Source organism: Phyllobates terribilis, unplaced genomic scaffold (assembly GCF_046119375.1).
Source record: "Phyllobates terribilis strain yellow unplaced genomic scaffold, ASM4611937v1 Scaffold_4__5_contigs__length_816908805, whole genome shotgun sequence".
NCBI classification, from domain to species: Eukaryota; Metazoa; Chordata; class Amphibia; order Anura; family Dendrobatidae; genus Phyllobates; species Phyllobates terribilis.
The window spans coordinates 793,661,480-793,680,192 of record NW_027362764.1 but is presented as its reverse complement, the minus strand read 5'-3'; the positions used below and the strand labels follow the sequence as shown (position 1 = coordinate 793,680,192).

General features: G+C 47.6%; 1 protein-coding gene across 1 annotated transcript in view; it reads left to right on the top strand.

Annotated features, from left to right (window-relative positions):
- Positions 1 to 18,713, top strand: part of LOC141266085 (cytochrome P450 2C25-like) — a 464,905-nt gene that overhangs the window by 254,006 nt on the left and 192,186 nt on the right. The window contains exon 5 of the mRNA XM_073679991.1: positions 8,924 to 9,084. Coding sequence (XP_073536092.1) covers positions 8,924 to 9,084 — 161 coding nt within the window. The remainder of the gene's footprint in view (positions 1 to 8,923; positions 9,085 to 18,713) is intronic.

The window sequence follows — 18,713 nt, the reverse complement described above, 5'->3', positions numbered from 1 at the left end:
GGTGACCTCTTTGGCACGCTCCTGGAACCGCAGGTCAATCCGGGTGGCAAGAGTTATTAGGTCATCGAGAGTGGTAGGAATATCCCGACCGGCAAGTTCATCTTTTATATGGCCGGACAGACCCTCCCAGAAGACGGAAACCAGAGCGTCATTATCCCAGGCCAGCTCCGAGGCAAGGGTATGGAACCGTATGGCATATTGGCCCACGGTGAGACTTCCCTGACGGAGGCGTAGCAGAGATGATGCGGATGAGGTCTTCCGTCCGGGTTCGTCGAAGACTTTCCGGAAAGCCGTGAGAAAGGCAGGCAAGTCGGACACCAGGGGGTCTCCTCTCTCCCATAGAGGATTTAGCCAGGCCAGGGCCTCTCCGGTGAGATGGGACATGATGAAGGCAATTTTGGCCCTGTCGGAGTTAAACTGGTGAGACAGGAGTTCAAAGTGCAGGGTGCACTGATTTATGAAGCCCCGAGCCTGGGCGGAGTCGCCTCCGAAACGAGGAGGTGCAGAAAGCCGGGGTCCGGGGTAGGATACCATGTTATTAGTGGGCAGTGGAGCTGCCGGATTGCGAGTCATGGCACTGGCGGTGGTTGCAGGCAGAGCAGTCAGAGTGTCCAGGCGAGAATTGACATTCCGCAGGTGACCCAGGATGGACTCCTGTTGGGACCTCTGACGGGACAGTTCATGACACAGGTCCGAGAGCGAGGGAGCTTGGGTGCCACTGGGTTCCATGGCCCGAGCAAACTGTAACGGGTCTGGGAGGCGGAACCTCTGAGCTACTATACAAGGGGGCGGTCCTTGTAAGGGAGCGGGTGGTGACCAGGCAGGCAGTCACAGCAGGTGACCGGGACAGTCTCTAGAAGAACGGGCAGGAGGTCACGGCAAGTGACCGGGGCAGTCTCTGGATGAACGGGCAGATGGTCACGGCAAGTGACCGGGGCAGTCTCTGGGTGAACGGGCAGATGGTCACGGCAAGAGACCGGGGCAGTCTCTGGGTGAACGGGCAGATGGTCACGGCAAGTGACCGGGGCAGTCTCTGGGTAAAAGGTTGGTACGACCTGTGGCGGCTGATGGTAGACGTGAGCTCCTAGGTGAGCAGGCGAGAGTCTCTGGATAAACGGGTGGTCACAGCATGTGACGGCGGAGCCTCCAGGAAGACCAACAGACAGGCGGCAGATGAGCGCTCCCAGGTGAGCGGGCAGAAGTCTCTGGACAGGCGGGTGGTCACAGCACGTGACGGCAGAGCCTCCAGGTAGGCTAGCAGACAGGCAGCAGATGAGCGCTCCCAGGTGAGCAGGCAGGAGTCACTGGACAGGCAGGTGGTCACAGCACGTGACGGCAGAGCCTCCAGGTAGGCTAGCAGGCAGGTAGCAGATGTGCGCTCCCAGGTGAGCGGGCAAGCTGGTCCATAGACAGACTGACAAGAGTTGGAAGGCAGACCGTCGGACCTCAGGCAAGCAGGCAGGTAGTTGATGTGTGCTCCCAGGTGAGCGGGCAAGCTGGTCCTTAGACAGACTGACAGGAGTAGTAAGGCAGACCGTCGGACCTCAGGCTAGCAGACAGGTAGCAGGATATCAGGCAGGAATTAGACAGCAGACTGGCAGGAATCTGGCAGGTATCTGGCAGGTAACTGGCAACGGGACCTGAGGGCTGAAGCAGAGTAGTGAACAGTGCTACAACATTGCTCGGGCACCTCCATTTTGGAGGAGGTGCCTTTTATATGGGAGGTCCTCCGGCAATTGGCCGGGGACTCCTTAGGACGGCGCGCGCGGTCCCTCTAAGAGAGGGGGAGCGCGCGCGCGCGCGCCCTAAGCACACTGCCGGGGAAGGAGCGCGTGCCGGAAGCAGCGGGGAGAGCAGCGCTGGAGGACGCCGCGCCAGGAGCGGGGAGGTGAGAGGGACGGCGTCTCTGCCTAGAACGGGGCAGAGACGCCGATGCTACATCGCCCGAGCATCTCACTACTCCAAATGCTCGGCGCTCGCTGAGTATTTCCGGGGTTGCTTTGCGGGAGCTCGGGTCACCTCCCTGCATGTTTGGCGCTCTTTTCAGAGCCAATAAACATGCAGGGATTGCCTGCCACTCACTGTAATGTCGTAGCCATGTTGGTTGTGGCATTACAGTGATTGGCTGGCTGCACAGCGTCATCAGGTCTATATCAGACCTGGCACCGCCATGCTCGTCACAGTCACTCCGGAGCAGACAGTGTAGGGAGAGGTGCTGCTGCTGTGTCAGGGAGAGATTTGCTTGTTTCTAGTTAGTGTAGGTATACCAAACTATATTAGAGACACATATCCATCTCAACTAACAGTCCTTCTGAGGACTAATCCAGATGCAGAGATATCAGGCAGGCAGTGTATATAGGCAGGCAGGGCATATAGCAGACTGCAGTGCACATAGCAAGAGGGTCCATTCCAGTACTGACTGCTGCTGATTTTACAGATATTTGTAGAAATAGCCCCAGGTATCAGGGGCCAGGAATATTTTTTTTTTATCCTAATCTTGATTATTTGCTTAAAAAGCATTCCAGAGAACACCGTTTTTCTGCTCCATTTGCTTGTTGGCACTGCAGAATACAGCCGGGTCCTTTCTATATTACAGCGCTAAAAATTCAGCTATTTAAAACTGTGGTTTGTCCGTCACACGGATCACATATAATTGCGCTGAAAATATTGCCATATCTGGCCTCCATTGAAATTTTGTTGCAGTGTGTCAGTGAACTTATTGACACCAGTTTGCTGTTAAAAATAGTTACCTCTGGCCAGCTATTTAAAACTGTGGTTTGTCCATGACACGGATCACATATAATTGCGCTGAAAATTCTGCCATTTCTGGCCTCAATTAAAATTTTGCTTCAGTGTGTCAGCAAAGTTATTGACACCAGTTTGCTGTTAAAAATAGTTACCTACAGGTCAGCTATTTAAAACTGTGGTTTGTCCGTCACATGGATCACATATAAATGCGCTGAAAATATTGCTGGCCTCCATTAAAATTTTGTTGCAGTGTGTCAGCGAACTTATTGACACGAGGTCGGCGCTGTTAATAATAATAATAATTTTTATTTATATAGCGCCAACATATTCCGCAGCGCTTTACAATTAGTTACCTACAGGCCAGCTATTTAAAACTGTTGTTTGCCCGTCACATGGATCACATATAATTGCGTTGAAAATTCTGCTATTTATGGCCTCCATTAAAATTTTGTTTCAATTTTGTATCAAGTTATTGATACCAGTTTGCTGTTAAAAATAGTTACCTACAGGCCAGGTATTTAAAACTGTGGTTTGTCCGTCACATGGATCACATATAAGTTCGCTCCCAATTCAGTCATTTGTAGTGAGCGTGGAAGATATTGTCCTGCATTTAAAATGGGCAAGGCATGTGGCAAGGGACGGGGAACTGGACGTGATTGTGATGGTGCATGCAGAGACTGAGGCCGTGGGCAAGCTGAAATTGTGCCACAACAAACACCCACATCCTCTCCCTCGACCTTCCTGTCCCAATTAATAGGGGACCGCAGAACACCACTATTGAACACAGAGCAGAGTGAAATGGTTATTGGTTGGATACCTCCCCACCAAATGATGGAAAATATAATTTATGAAATGCTGGAATACCACAGATGCATTGGTCAAACCCCTTCTGGGGTATTGAACGCTGTTTTCCATTTGTCCCCTTCTCTGATTCTAACCAAATTGTAGGCCCCCCTTAAATCCAACTTGGAGAATACCTTAGCTCCTACAACCTGGCTGAACAAATCAGGAATCAGAGGAAGAGGATATGGATCACGGATGGTAATTTGATTTAATTCCCGGAAATCTAAACAGGGACGTAGACCGCCATCTTTTTTCTTCACAAAGAAGAACCCTGCCGCCATGGGCGAAGATGAGGGTCTGATATGTCCCTTCTCCAGACTCTCCGCAATGAAATCCTTCATGGCTTGTCTCTCAGGGCCAGAAAGATTATACAGTCTGGATTCTGGTAGTTTCAATCCAGGGGTCAGATTAATAGGACAGTCATAAGCTCGATGAGTAGGCAAATCCTGACACTCCCTCTCAGAAAAAACGTCCTTAAAACCAGACAGAAAAGCCGGTAATATTTCCGTAGAGACAGTAGCAAGGGAAATATCTAAACAGTTTTCATGGCAGCAATGTCCCCATTCAATAATCTCCCCGGTTTGCCAATCCACCAATGGATTATGTTTAACAAGCCAAGGAATACCCTAAACAATCGGTGTGGGAAGATTGTCCAGGACATAGCAAGGGATTATTTCACAATGAACTGACCCCACCCTCAGTTTTACATTATGTACAATCTGAGTAAATGCTTTCTGTGCAAGTGACACCAAGTCAATGGCAAAGTTGGAAATAGGTTCAGCTAAAGCACAGCAAGCAAGCCAATGAGTTTTTACAAACTCAGCATCAACCATGCTGACTCCGGCTCCACTGTCAACAAGCACAGAAATTTTCTCGGCTTTGCTCTCTAGCACCACCTCTGCTGACAGGACAAAGCGGAAATTGCAGGTTGTTAACAAATGCACCCCTTGTTTATCCAACTCCAGACTACCAAGAGGTAATCGAGCCTCCTTTTGCTTAGGAATTGCAGACAGGTCCCAACAAAATGACCCTTTTTCCCACAAAAAAACATACACCTATTTTCCTGCAAATCTCCGGAGAGATGTATGATGTAGAGACACCCCCAAATTGCATGAGTTCCTCCACCTTCCCCAGTACTGGCTCAACGCCAGATTGCTCCCCTGGCAGAGGTACACAACCCCGACAAGAAGGCTCCAGAGAAGGTGGTCTCACCCATCTATCCCGTAGCCATCTATCAAGACGTATGGCCAATGACATGGCAGCCTCCAAGGACAGAAGGGTTTCATATACTGCCAAGGCATCTTTCAACCTTTCAGTAAGTCCCTCACAAAATTGACTTCTAAGGGCTGAGTCATTCCATTTGGAATCCGTTGCCCATCTACCGAATTCCGAACTGTACACCTCCACTGACCGATTACCCTGCTGAAGGTGAAGTAGCATAGACTCAGCCAAGGCGACTCGGTCAGGGTCATCATAGATGAGGGCCAGAGCCCTGAAAAACCCCTCCACAGACTGGAGACAAACCAAGTCCTGCGGTAAAGAAAACGCCCATGACTGAGGATCTCCCTGCAGTAGAGAGATTACAATACTAAACCGTTGCTCCTCATATTTGGAGGAGTAAGGACGAAGTTTAAAATACAGTTTGCAGGCCTCCTTGAAAATAAAAAACTTGTCCCTTCCTCCTGAAAACCTATCCGGGAGGGCAACTGTGTCACTCGAGGGGTCTGGTTGCCACAGTGGCTTTGCCTCCCTAAATAGAGGTAATGCCATGCCTGGAAGCAAGCAGGGATCCCCTAGTCAGGGATACTAAACATGCAACACTTTCCTGGCTCCAGACCAGAAAGGGGAGTCCCCTCCCCTTGGCAACTGGGATCTGGGGGCGGGGTTAGTTAGTCTTAGTGTGAAGAGTTGAGTTTAGGACGTCGAGGAGACAAGAGTTAGGGATTGGAGCTGAGGTAGCTCGTCCTAGCAAGAGAAACACAGAGGACCGGACACCGGAGTCCGAGGATGTGGGGTCACTGAAGGCCCAGTAGCAGATACTGTAGGGCAGGAGATTGAAGGTCTCCTGGCCCCATCAGACGCCCGGAGGCTCAGCAGCACAGAGGGACCAGCACCGCTATGTGGAAGCAACGCATGAGTAAGGCCCAAGCTGCAACCCATACGGGTGAGCACAGAACGTTACACTCAGGGACGTGGGCCACAGCACAGCTACAAGCAGCAGAGCCAAAGAGTACAGTGAGAAGGGGAGGCCTACAACTTCACCTGGCAAGAAGGACTCTATGTTTGCTTCCAGGCTGACCGGACTCTTACCTCTAGCCAGTACCCAAATCCAGGCTTGCCTAATTGTCATCAGTAAAGACCCTGGGACTGAACTATACTGACTCTGTGGTTATTACTGCAGTACGACACCCTGCACAACCACCAACATCCACACCCTGCCCTGAAGCCAGCTCTTCCTGTGGGGAGTCATAACATCCTTGCTGCAATACCACCAGCTTCAGAGGACTGTTCCGCAGCGGCGGCCCCCCCTTTAGCCGCATTCCACAGGTGGCGTAGTCGGACTCTTTAATAAAACCTATACATATAATTTCCCTTGGATTGACCGCCCTGGGTCACGGACCGGGTCACCGCCACTGTGACTACAACCCCCAGCATCTACCGGCCCGGCATCGGGTACCCCACGGCCCAGGGGGCGTGTCACAACCTTGGTTTCAGGCCGGGCAAGCCTACCTGCAGAGACCCCCACATTAGCGACCAGTAGCCGCTGATGTTGCTACTGAACCTCACAGCTGAGGTCATTCACCTACAGGGACAGACAGAGAAACTGCTCTGCGAGCTCTGCAACAGTACCCATACCAAAGGAGAAAGGAAAAAAAAAAGTCCATGCCCAAAAACACATAGAGGAAAAAAAAATGTCAGTCTTTTTTTTTTCTTTTTTTTTCTTTTTCAAAATGTGCTCAGCCAGCGATAATGTCACGCAAGGTGTGGGAAAGACTTAGTGCAACACAAAGGGAAGAGGGAAAGGGAGCACAGACTCTATGGAAACGGGTAAAGTGGAGACCTCCTAGGTTGATCTAGCATCACCCTGTCTCCCCTAACGTCCCTGTATTGGCTCTTCACCAATCGCCGCCTTGCCCTGGCGTATGACTAAGGCTTGGTGTCAGGAACTCCACAGGGACGACACCGGGGAGATCACGCAATATCTTGCCGTTGCCATCACACTGTCAGTATTTCGTCCAGAATCACGAGCACACCATCCAGACTACTCGCTACATGGATATCGGCAAGCGACTAGTGAGACTATGGCGTCACACCTCGGGATTCCAACACATGGAATCCGTGTTTACGCCCCGTACCGTTACTGTCAGCTTCACGATAACCCAATTATTATTATTCTCTGCCACCACCAGCCGAGTTGGGAATATAATACAGGCCTGGCCAGATGCCTACGTATTGGTAGTGTATATGGCTTCGGAGAAGGGAATGATTACAGGACAAAAGAAACAGAACTATTACATTTTATATTTAATCCAAAAGGGAGGCAATGTTTAAGAAAAAAACATATACAAGGATGTTACAAAGGAAACATTAAAATACATAAGCAGTTACATAAAATAAACAGGATAAAAGAAGACAACTTACGCTACACGATCGCGGAGATGATTCAATATAGGTGGAGGAGGGACTCCCCAGTTTTTTTAGGTTTATCGAACGCGACCCGCTGCATATAATCCTTATACCCCCCTGGCAATGAGTGCTCCAGTACTCTCCATGGGTTCTCTTATACCTAAGGGGAGATTTGCCCACACGCCATTTATGGTGACATCATGTGGGCTGGTCTCTAGCCTGTACATTTTTATTAAAAATGCTAACTTCTGCGATAACTCATCGCTCGTTGATCGCAGAAGCTTGCCAACGATGCCATTATTCCTGTTAGGATTTTACCTTCATTTAGAGACCACACATCGCATAGCTGCAGTCTGCTATTCTGGGGTTTTTGCGCTACAGTTCTCCAGAGAGGCCTAAGCCTATGAAATACTGAGCATCTTGTTTCTTAGCTGTCCCCGCCACCAAAAATATGGGTCCCATTATTGTCAGAATTACAGAACATCAGTTATTCCATATTTCATATCGGAGTCGATGTGGCTGGAGATCTCTTTTTTAAGCTCGGGAAAGCAAACCTTCCCAGTTACAGACAAATTATTGCAATCCTGCCACTAATTACTCCCAGGGACAAGAGGCTCACATTCTAAGTAGCTTGGTGACACCTCTTGGCTGACATTTGTTTGTGTAACCTATTTTGGCTGTGGGTGATAATTTGAAGGAAGACACTGTAGATTGTCATCTCTGGGCTGTGTTAATTGGGGCTTAGTGCTGAGATTTTTATGGAGACAGTTTGGTACTCACAAAAGGGAGAAATTGTCAATATCCATGTCAGGGAAATATGGAAGAACATTTTTCTGACATCAATATCTCCCTGACACTAGGGAAGGGAGGATATGAGCACTAGTCGATCTCCACTAAACACTATGAACAACAGGCATGGACAAATAGGGGGAAATTGCTTAGCTTTTGATGAACTCCAGACAAATGAGCAGACATCCTCAAGCTCCAGAGAGGATGAAGTACTGCTCTAGCTAAAGTTTTCACAGGTAGTAATGAATATCGCCAGCATCTCCCTCTGAAACACAACAGGTATTTATACACCCAGGCAAGGTGTTAATTAGCCAGAGGGAGGTAGCCGCTGGGTCCTAGAGACAGCCTCTAAGAAGATGTCTGTAATGCCAAACGCAGAGATCTCCTGCAACCAACTGCAGGGCGACTGTCTGTCACCTCTGACACACCCATGACACTACCACTATCTGCACTGCTTAGACTTTATTATTTTTTATTAGACTCCATGATGTCTGTAGTAGGAAGCTGAACACTGAGAATTAAGCTTCCTGTCTTTTTCCTGCACTGATCATAGAGATGCATTCTGCAGATGTGCAACTGCTGACTGCGACCACTAACATTGTACTGGGAATTCGCTTTAAGTTGACCACAGACAATGCGGTGGTACTGAATAAACTGTTAGCTTCACCTGAGCAGTCCTTATACCAAGGCTGTGGGGAGCTCTACCAGATTCTGGCTGCACCTAAAGTGACTCTTGGATTTTGGTAGTCCTTCAATACCTCTGTGGATGTCTCAGCATCTACTCCCTGCCACTATCTGCCCTGTGACTTTATTATGCCATGTTGGACCAGCCTCTAAGTATGAATGTTCCAAAGAATGAGTAGAGTAGGATGATAAGTGGAGGTCACTTCATGATGTTCTTGCTTTCTCTCCACAGGAAAGCCCTTTAACCCGGTAATGACCATCGGCTGCGCTGTGGGAAACATCATCAGTTCTGTGCTATTTGGGGAGAAATTTGATTACCAGGACGAGGAGCTGCAAGAACTTCTTTTATCTACAAACAGACAAATTAGAAGCTACTCATCTGTTCTAAACACGGTGATCTATGATTATATTATGGGGCTATATTCTTCAGAGATTCAGGCTGTTCCATATTTTTATGGCAGAGTCATATTGTAATATGTTATTACTAGTGATGAGCAAGCACTAAAATGCTCAGGTACTCATTGCTCGGATCGAGCACATTGGAATACTCGAGTGCTCAGTCCGAGTAACGAGCTCAATGTAAGTCTATGGGAAACTCGAACATTTTTCAGGCGGCTCCCCCCGGCGGTCTGCAGAGGGCCTAAAAATTGCCCAAATCGATGGGAACACTGCTCAAATGACATGGGAACATCATGGGGAAGACCTCTGGAAGCATTTCTGACTCCCAGGTCACTGCTGTCAACAATATTGTCTGAGTATTACATCACTCTTACGGACTGACAATAAAACATACAAAAACGAAACCAAAATGGATTTTCCAGGGAAATATGTTAAGGAACATCCTTTCCAGGGAAATGACTTGTATATAAGGCAAAACAAATATACAAAAACAAAAATGCTCCTCCACACCTTGGACTATGTTCACACATAGCATTTTTTATGCGTTTTTGTACTTTTGCATTGCTTTCAAACAAGATAAATACATTCACCGGGAAATGGTCATTTTAACATTTTACAACCTAATCAGGCACATCCTGTTTCATTTATGAAGGAGGGACTCTGAAAGTCACAAAACTTATTTTTATAGGGCCATCAGGTGGCCCTTACTATTCTTAAAGGGCCAGTAGTCGGCCCTCGCTATTGTTAGAAAGTCATCAGCTGGCTATGCTTTGATGTTCCCATTATTAATGAGTGGGTCTCCTATACTGTTATTGCGTATGCAGTGACTGCAACGGCTACCAAAAATTTGGACGCAACCCAATACCCCTTTGAAGAGACATAGAAAACAGTCTCAGTAAAAAAAAAATGTTCCCATTATAAAGGAGCGGGTCTCCTATAGTGGTAATGCCCATGCTGTGACTGCAAGGGCTGCCAAAATTTGGGAAAAACCCCACTAACAATTTAAAAACACATAGAGCAGGGCAACAGTAACGAGTATGACATGTTCCCATTAGAAAGGAGAGGCTCTACTATTCAGTTATAGGGTATGCAGTGAGTGAAACGGCTGCCAAAATTTCGGAAAAACCCCACTAACAATTTAAACACACATACATCTGGGCCACAGTGACAAGTATGACATGTTCCCATTAGAAATGAGAGGGTCTGCTATTCAGTTATAGGGTATGCAGTGAGTCCAACTGCTGCCAAAATTTAGGACAAACCCTACTAACAATTTAAAGACACATAAAGCTGGACCACAGTAACAAGGTATGACATGTTCCCATTAGAAATGAGAGGGTCTGCTATTCAGTTATAGGGTATGCAGTGAGTCCAACGGCTGTCAAAATTTAGGACAAACCCTTCTAACAATTTAAAAACACATAGAGCAGTGCCACAGTAACAAGTACAACAGGTTCTCATTAGAAAGGAGAGGGTCTCCCATACTGTTTGCCTATGCAGTGACTGCAATGGCTGTCACAAATTTGGAGGGACTCCAATACCCCTTGCAAGAGACGTAGAAGTCAGAAGGCCTCCTGAAAACAATGTTCCCATTATTAAGAAGTGTGTCTCCCATACTGTTTGCCTATGTAGTGAAGCAACGGAGGGCAAAAATTTGGAGGAACTCCAATGTCCCTTAAAAGAGACGTATATACGTTGATATGGTACATATGGTGGTGATATGGTGGTGGAGAATGAGGATGCGGAGAAGGAGGAGGACAAGAGCAAATAGACTAAATCATGAAGCATATACCCATGTATGGGTGTGAAGAGGTGCATGGGAATACACATCCCAAGAAAAGACAATGGATTTGAGTTTATGTTACGCTGCTGTCATTCGGTGGTGTTGAGGAGTCTGGCCCAATCCAGCCCTTGTTCATTTTTATAAGAGTCAGCCTGTTAGCATTTTCAGTTGACAGGCGGATGCGCCTATTGGTTGTAATTCCACCAGCGGCACTAAAAACCAACTCTAACAAAAAACACTAGCGGCAGGGCAGGCCAGGACCTCCAAGGCATAGAGAGCCAATTCATGCCATGTTGTTTTCTCATCAGTTCAACCTCAGGTATCTATTCCATTTAGTGACCATATCTCCGAGACCTTGGGCCATTGTTCTCTCCGTCACCACAGGTCATCTCCCATGCAAACCCAGGGGATGGGTTCCACCTGAGAAAATATCTCCACTAAGGCACAACTAGCTGGGGGAGGGAGGGGTGAGCTCTTCTGCCGATTCAGGGGGCTGAACCCTGTGCAGGAGAAAGAGAAGATTCATTACTAGTCGGACGGAGAGCTGGGTGGTATCACGGGCTGCGGTCGTGATATCCATCATCCGAAGGAGCATATGCTGTGACTGCCAATATACCGGCGGGAGATACAAAAAGCTGTGGGCCAACCAAAAGTTGGGGGACAGTGGATATCACCTGGTACGGGGCAGTGGAACTACTGATCCCAGGTTGTAAACTCTTGGACTAAGAGAATTGCCTGTTGGACATTTACCTGGAATTGCTGTTCACCATGGTCGGAAGGAATAATTATTAAAATCCACAACCGCACATCTTTACAGGAACAGTGCTCAAATGACATGGGGACAGCATGGGGAAGACCCCTGGAAGCATTTCTGACTCCCAGGTCACTTCTGTCAACAACGTGGTCAGAGTATTACGCCACTTTTACGGACTCACAATAAAACATACCAAAACGAAACCAAAATGTATTTTCCTGGGAAATATGTTAAGGAACATACTTTCCATGACATGTACAATGTATATAAAGCAAAATAAATAACCAAAAACAAAAATACTCCTCCATACCTTGGGCTATGTTCACACGTAGCGTTTTTCATGCGTTTTTGCACTTTTGCACTGCTTTCAACCAAGACAAATACATTCACCGGGAAATGTCATTTTAACATTTTACAACCTTATCTGGCCATGTGGTGCGTGGCACATCATCAGACACATGCATACAGTGCTGAAAAGTCATGGGAACAGCATGGGGAAGACCTCTGGAAGCATCTCTGACTCCCACGTCACTCCCTAAAAGTGTGCCCATCATAAGTGATGCTTGGTGCATGCGAAGATGCCTCCCGCCATGCACCTGTCGTTGCAGACTTGCAACAATCACCGTCCACGTCCTTGTCCAACTGCAGCGTTCAGTTGTCCCTACTACATTCCTTGGAATGAAAGTGCAAGTATGCAGGCAGCCTCCCACCCAGCCACAGGCTGCAACACTAAACTGCCAGATTTCTGGGCAGCTTTTTGCTTTTTATGCTCGTGGAGGCGGAAGCTTTTCGCAACCTCATGCCGGCGGCGGCCGGGTGTCCATACTCGGTCCCCAGCCGCCACTATATTTCCCTGTATCGCCTCCGCCTTCCACAAGCACGGGTCCCACAACATTACCCGTGCCCTCCCCAGTGCACTTACTGGGAAGGACCACCTAACCACAAACACGTGGACAGGTGAATGTGGGCGGGGACAGTACGGAGCCAGTCCACAACTTTTTTTTGCTGACAGTTGTATTTAGCTCGGTGAAAGGACTGGCATAGAGGGAAACCCTATCTACCCTGGGTGTCATTTCTCACAGGAAGTCCTGTAAAGCTGCTTTCACTTGAAATGTGGCCTTTTAGGCTTGTGGAGGCGGAAGCTTTTCACAACCACTTGCCTCGTGTCCATACTCAGTACCCAGCCGTCACTATTTCTCCTGGTGTTGTCTCTGTCTTCTGCAAGCGCGGGTCCCTGAACATTACTGCTGGTATTTTCTGTGGGAATTTGCTTGCCTCCTACCAGCCTGGAATATTTCCAGAAAACTATGGTACGACACCATGGTATTAGCACTGCCCCCAGTACCAGTAGCAAAGCCATCCCCAATTTCCTTCTCAGGAATTTTATTTGGTAGACTGAGTGGCTGCCCAAATAAATTTTCTCACAAAGGAACTGAGCTGAAGATAGAGTGGCAGCAGGTGCAAGTTTCTCCAGCCTGTTAGATACTAGAGGGTGAACGGCATTACATTGGATCAGTGGTTAGCACTGAAGACTTGCAGCGCTGGGATCCTGGGTTCAAATCTCAGCAAGGACAACATCTGCAAGGATTTTGCATGTTCTCCCCATGTTTGCGTGTGTTTCCTCTTCAGTAAAAAAGCAGCAATAGAGTGTCCGGGAACCTTTCCACACGCTTTTCTTAGCGAGGACTGCTTCTTGGCAGGGTTGGACGGTCCCACCAGAGAATCCTCTGGTGTGGCTTGGCTTCTACCTCAGGAGAGTTCATGATAGCGCTAACTTTGCAGCTGCTATGAGGCTCTTGAGCGGGGGAGAAAGGTTATCCCTCAGAATCAAATCCTCTGGTGGGCACAATGTTTTTTAATCTGAAACAGCTTCTCAGTAGGAGTTATATTTCACCATATTCTTTAGCTCAGTGAAAGGAATGGCATAGAGGGAAACCGTATCTACCCCGGCTGTCATTTTCTCCGTCACCAGGTTCCGCCCATTGTCACACACGACCATGCCTGGCTGTATGTTCAACGGTGAGAGCCACAGATCAGGCTGCTGTGTTACAGCTTTCAACAACTCTGCAGCGCTGGGCGTTTTGTCAATTAAGCATTTAGCATGTTATCTTCAGCACAGCCAAGGCAGTGCTGCAGTGCTGTCAGCTTGTGACTGATGTGGTCATTTCAGAGATGGAGGAGGAGGTGCATGAGCTGAACAATGTGATTACATTGTTGATAAATTGGTGACGCTGTTTTTTATACTAAAGAAAGATCCTATTGTTTTGTTTTTTTTAAGACAAATGCATTCACCGGGAAATGTCATTTTAACATTTTACAACCTTATCTGGCAATGTGGTGTGTGACACATCATCATACACATCCTGTTTTATTTATGATGGAGGGACTCTGAAAGTCATAAAGCCTATTTTTATAGGGACACCAGATGGCCCTTACTATTCTTAAAAGGCCAGCAGTCGGCCCTCGCTATTGTTAGAGAGCCATCAGCCGGCTATGCTTTGTTGTTCCCATTATTAACAGGTGGGTCTCCTATATGGTTGTTGCGTATCCAGTGACTGCAAGGGCTGCCAAAAATTTGGATGCAACCCAACACTCCTTTGAAGAGACATAGAGGAGGGTCTCAGTAAAAAAAATGTTCCCATTATAAAGGAGCGGGTCTCGTATAGTGGTAATGCCCATGCTGTGACTGCAAGGGCTGCCAAAATTTGGGAAAAACCCCACTAAGAATTTAAAGACACATAGAGCAGGGCAACAGCAACAAGGTACGACATGTTCCCATTAGAAAGGAGAGGGTCTGCTATACAGTTATAGGGTATGCAGTGAGTCCAACGGCTGACAATTTTAGGAAAAACCCCACTAAGAATTTAAAGACACATGGAGCAGGGCCACAGTAACAAGTACGACATGTTCCCATTAGAAAGGAGAGGGTCTGCTATACAGTTATAGGGTATGCAGTGAGTCCAACGGCTGACAATTTTAGGAAAAACCCCACTAAGAATTTGAAGACACATGGAGCAGGGCCACAGTAACAAGTACGACATGTTCCCATTAGAAAGGAGAGAGTCTGCTATACAGTTATAGGGTATGCAGTGAGTCCCACGGCTGACCAATTTTAGGAAAAACCCCACTAAGAATTTAAAGACACAAGGAGCAGGGCCACAGTAACCAGGTACGACATGTTCCCATGAGAAAGGAGAGGGTCTGCTATACAGTTTTAGGGTATGCAGTGAGTCCAACGGCTGACAATTTTATGAAAAACCCCACTAATAATTTAAAGATGTAGCACCCCGAGGACTCGGGTGCTACAGGGGTATTGCACCTCAAACCAGAGGTGTGATATTCCACTCCCGGGTAAGGATGGTGTGTGGACCAGGACTCGGTAAGCTGCATGCACCACACACACCCCATTTCCGAGGGACAGCTCAACGGTGATCCCACTAGACAGAAGTGCAGGCACGACAGCATCTGTCCCTGGCTGGAGTGGGGCAGGGGGGAGGAATACCCAGTGGTGTAGGAGCAGATAGGGGTGGGTCTCTGGGCATAGATAGGAGCCCATTGGTTGCTAGTCACCTGGGCTCGGGTGTTAGAAGGAGGTATATAAGGTGGGCACCATCTTAGAAGAGAGTCCAGTTCAGTCCAGCCAGTTCAGAGAGGAGGAGAAGAAGACAGGAGTTCAGCCAGAGAGGGCTGACAGGGAGCTGTGGCTCAGTCTGGGCCCAGCTCCAGAGGCAGGCCTGGAGTGGAGGCCAGAAACATCAGAAAGAGAGAGGAAAAGGAACGGAAAGGAAAGTGAGAAAGGAACTGGAACAGAGGAGAGAGGAAGCAAGGAACACAGAGAAAGGCCCAGAGACACGAGGACAGAAGGAACCCCATATGCCCAGAGGAGATACAGGGTGAAGGGTTGGCAGAACAGGGTACCGGAACCCAAATTGGTGGAGGCAACAGATTCCTCAGCCAAAGACCGGAGGTTGTTACCACATCTTGGTGCGACTCCTCACTGCATCCACCAGAAAGGCATACCGCATAGGGTCAGGGAAACCGGGAGAGGTTTCGCCAACAGAAGGCCCGAGGAAGCTGGACAAAGGTGGGTCACTGGTGGGGACGGCCAGAGAAAGGTATAGAAGGGAGCTCTGAACCACACTCTGGAATAACCTGGGAGTTGACCGAGTCCCTTGCCTGGTGGACGCAGCACGGCTCGGGCAGTCATCGCCTGCAGCATTGACATGAACAACAACTGTGAGTAAAGCATTGAAAACTGCAACCGCACGTCTCTGTGGTTCCTTGCCGCACCAGCACCATTAGCACTGGGACGCTCACACAATCACTCCCATCATCTCTCACATTAGCTGCCCTGAGGCAATACTTCTCCCGTGGGGAGTTATCCCATACTCAGCTGCTCAAACAACATCAGCCTCAGCGGTCTGCAGCACAGCGGCGGTCCCCACTGACCGCAATCCACGGGTGGCGTAGTCGGACATTTGCTATACATCAGGACTGCCACTGGTTTGACCACCCTGGGCACGGACCGGGTCACCGCCACACGGAGACTACAACCCCCAGTATTCTACAACAGGCCCGGTTCCGGGTTCCCCTGCACAACACAGGCCCAGGGGGCGCGTCAAAGACACATGGAGCAGGGCCACAGTAACAAGGTACGATATGTTCCCATTAGAAAGGAGAGGGTCTGCTATACAGTTATAGGATATGCAGTGAGTCCAACGGCTGACAATTTTAGGAAAAACACCACTAAGAATTTAAAGACACATGGAGCAGGGCCACAGTAACAACAAATTCCCATAAGAAAGGAGAGAGTCTGCTATACAGTTATAGGGTATGCAGTGAGTCCAACGGCTGACCAATTTTAGGAAAAACCCCACTAATAATTTAAAGACTAGTCTTGAGCCACCCCCGTAGTGTTCGAGTTCGGTTCGGTTCATCGAACACCCGTATGTTCGCCGAACTGTTCGTCGAACACCTTCGAACACCGTTATAACCAATGGCAGGCAAACAAAAACACATAGAAACACATAGAAAACACCTTCAAAGGTGTCCAAAACCTGACAAACTGCTCAGAAGACACAACTAACACATGGAAAAGTGACAAGTAAATAAAGTCATGCGAAAAGAAAAGAGGTGGAGGAGTAAAAGGAGGGGGAGAAACAGATATAGGCATGTCATGCCCTTCTAAAACCAAAAAAGTGCGAAGCCGACACGGCCAGTCCGTTCCTGCCCGTGCCACCTCCGTGTCACCGGCTTTGTGCCAGAGCTGCGGTGGACCCTGACGGCCAGCCCTCCTCTCCCAATACTGGTGCCTGTCCGCTGGTGGGTCGAGCGAGCCCCCCTGTGGTGGAGGCTGGTCTAAACTTTTTAATTTAAATTGTCTCTCTAATTTGAATGAATACACTTTAAATCCTTTTACAAGGATCTATCGGAGGGCAAGTCTCATGCCAGCAGTCGCGTAATTCCAGCTCCAGTAGCGTCCACTAAAGCTGCTGCAGTTAAAAAGCTTTTATAAGGATTAGAGATGAGCGGTGTTCTACTCGAACTGTTCGCCAATCTCAAATTCGAGCTGTTTTGGGCGGTGTTCGAGCCGGTCGGCGAACACGAACAATTTGAGAAAAATTCGGCTGTTCGAGGTTATGTTCGATAACTGTTCGTGCACCAAAATCATAACTGGATTTTTTCTCAGTAATGATGAAAATTAATGTTAATACGCAGTTTGAGTGTACAGCGGGGCGGGGGGAGGGGCAGGGGATGGATCTCTGCAGGAACAATGAAGATCTCCATTTTTTATTCTCTTTCCCGCATTTGCAGTGGGGAGGTGCAATCTGTCAGCCTATCAGCAGCGCACACACGGAGCGAAGTGCTTTTTTTCACACAAGCAAGGGCATGTGTGATTGGCAGTGTATGTCACATGTCCTTGCCCTATAAGACCAAGCCATTTTCCCCGTCGCCACCATTTTCTCACTGCTGCAGCTGCGTGTTAGACGGCACCGCTGTTGCTATGTGCGCTATACCTTGTTAATTTCAAGCCAATTTTCGCACAAATATACAGATAGCTTGGGAGTAGGGAATAGTTGTGATTGCAGTCCTTTTAAGGACTAGGTTACAGCATTTCCTACGACTTTTATCAGGCAGGTCTGTGCTCTTAAATAGATAGATTGTGGGAGTAAAGACTAATTGTAATTGGAGTCCTTTTCAGGACTAGGTTACATCAGTTCCTATCAGTTTTTGCCAGGCAGGTCTGTGCCAGTGCTGTGCAAGTTTTTTTCACAGCATTTGGCTGAATCTAGCAAAGCTAATCCTTTTTGGCCTATTGCAGAGTGTGTTAGTCAGTGGAGTAGCCTATCTGTGTTGCAAGATATACCACCTGTGTATAGAATACCAATTTTTTTACTGCACCTAGTGAAGTAAAATCTTTTGGGCATAGCATCATTCTATTAGTCCATCTATACTGACCTCCATCAGGTTGCAAACTGAATATAATTTTTTTCTGCATCTAGCTCTGAAAAAATATTTGGGCTTCTAGCAGTGTGTGGGACTTGGTCTATTAGTCCATCTATACTGACCTCCATCAGGTTGCAAATTAAAAATAATATTTTTCTTCATTTAGCTCTGAAAAAATATTTGGGCTTCTAGCAGTGTGTGGGACTTGTTCTATTAGTCCTTCTATACTGACCTCCAGCAGGTTGCAAATTGAATATAATTTTTTTCTGCATCTAGCTCTGAAAAAATATTTGGGCTTCTAGCGGTGTGTGGGACTTGGTCTATTAGTCCATCTATACTGACCTCCATCAGGTTGCAAATTAAAAATAATTTTTTTCTGCATCTAGCTCTGAAAAAATATTTGGGCTTCTAGCAGTGTGTGGGACTTGGTCTATTAGTCCATCTATACTGACCTCCATCAGGTTGCAAATTAAAAATAATTTTTTTCTTCATTTATCTCTGAAAAAATATTTGGGCTTCTAGCAGCGTGTGGGACTTGTTCTATTAGTCCATCTATACTGACCTCCATCAGGTTGCAAATTAAAAATAATTTTTTTCTGCATCTAGCTCTGAAAAAATATTTGGGCTTCTAGCAGTGTG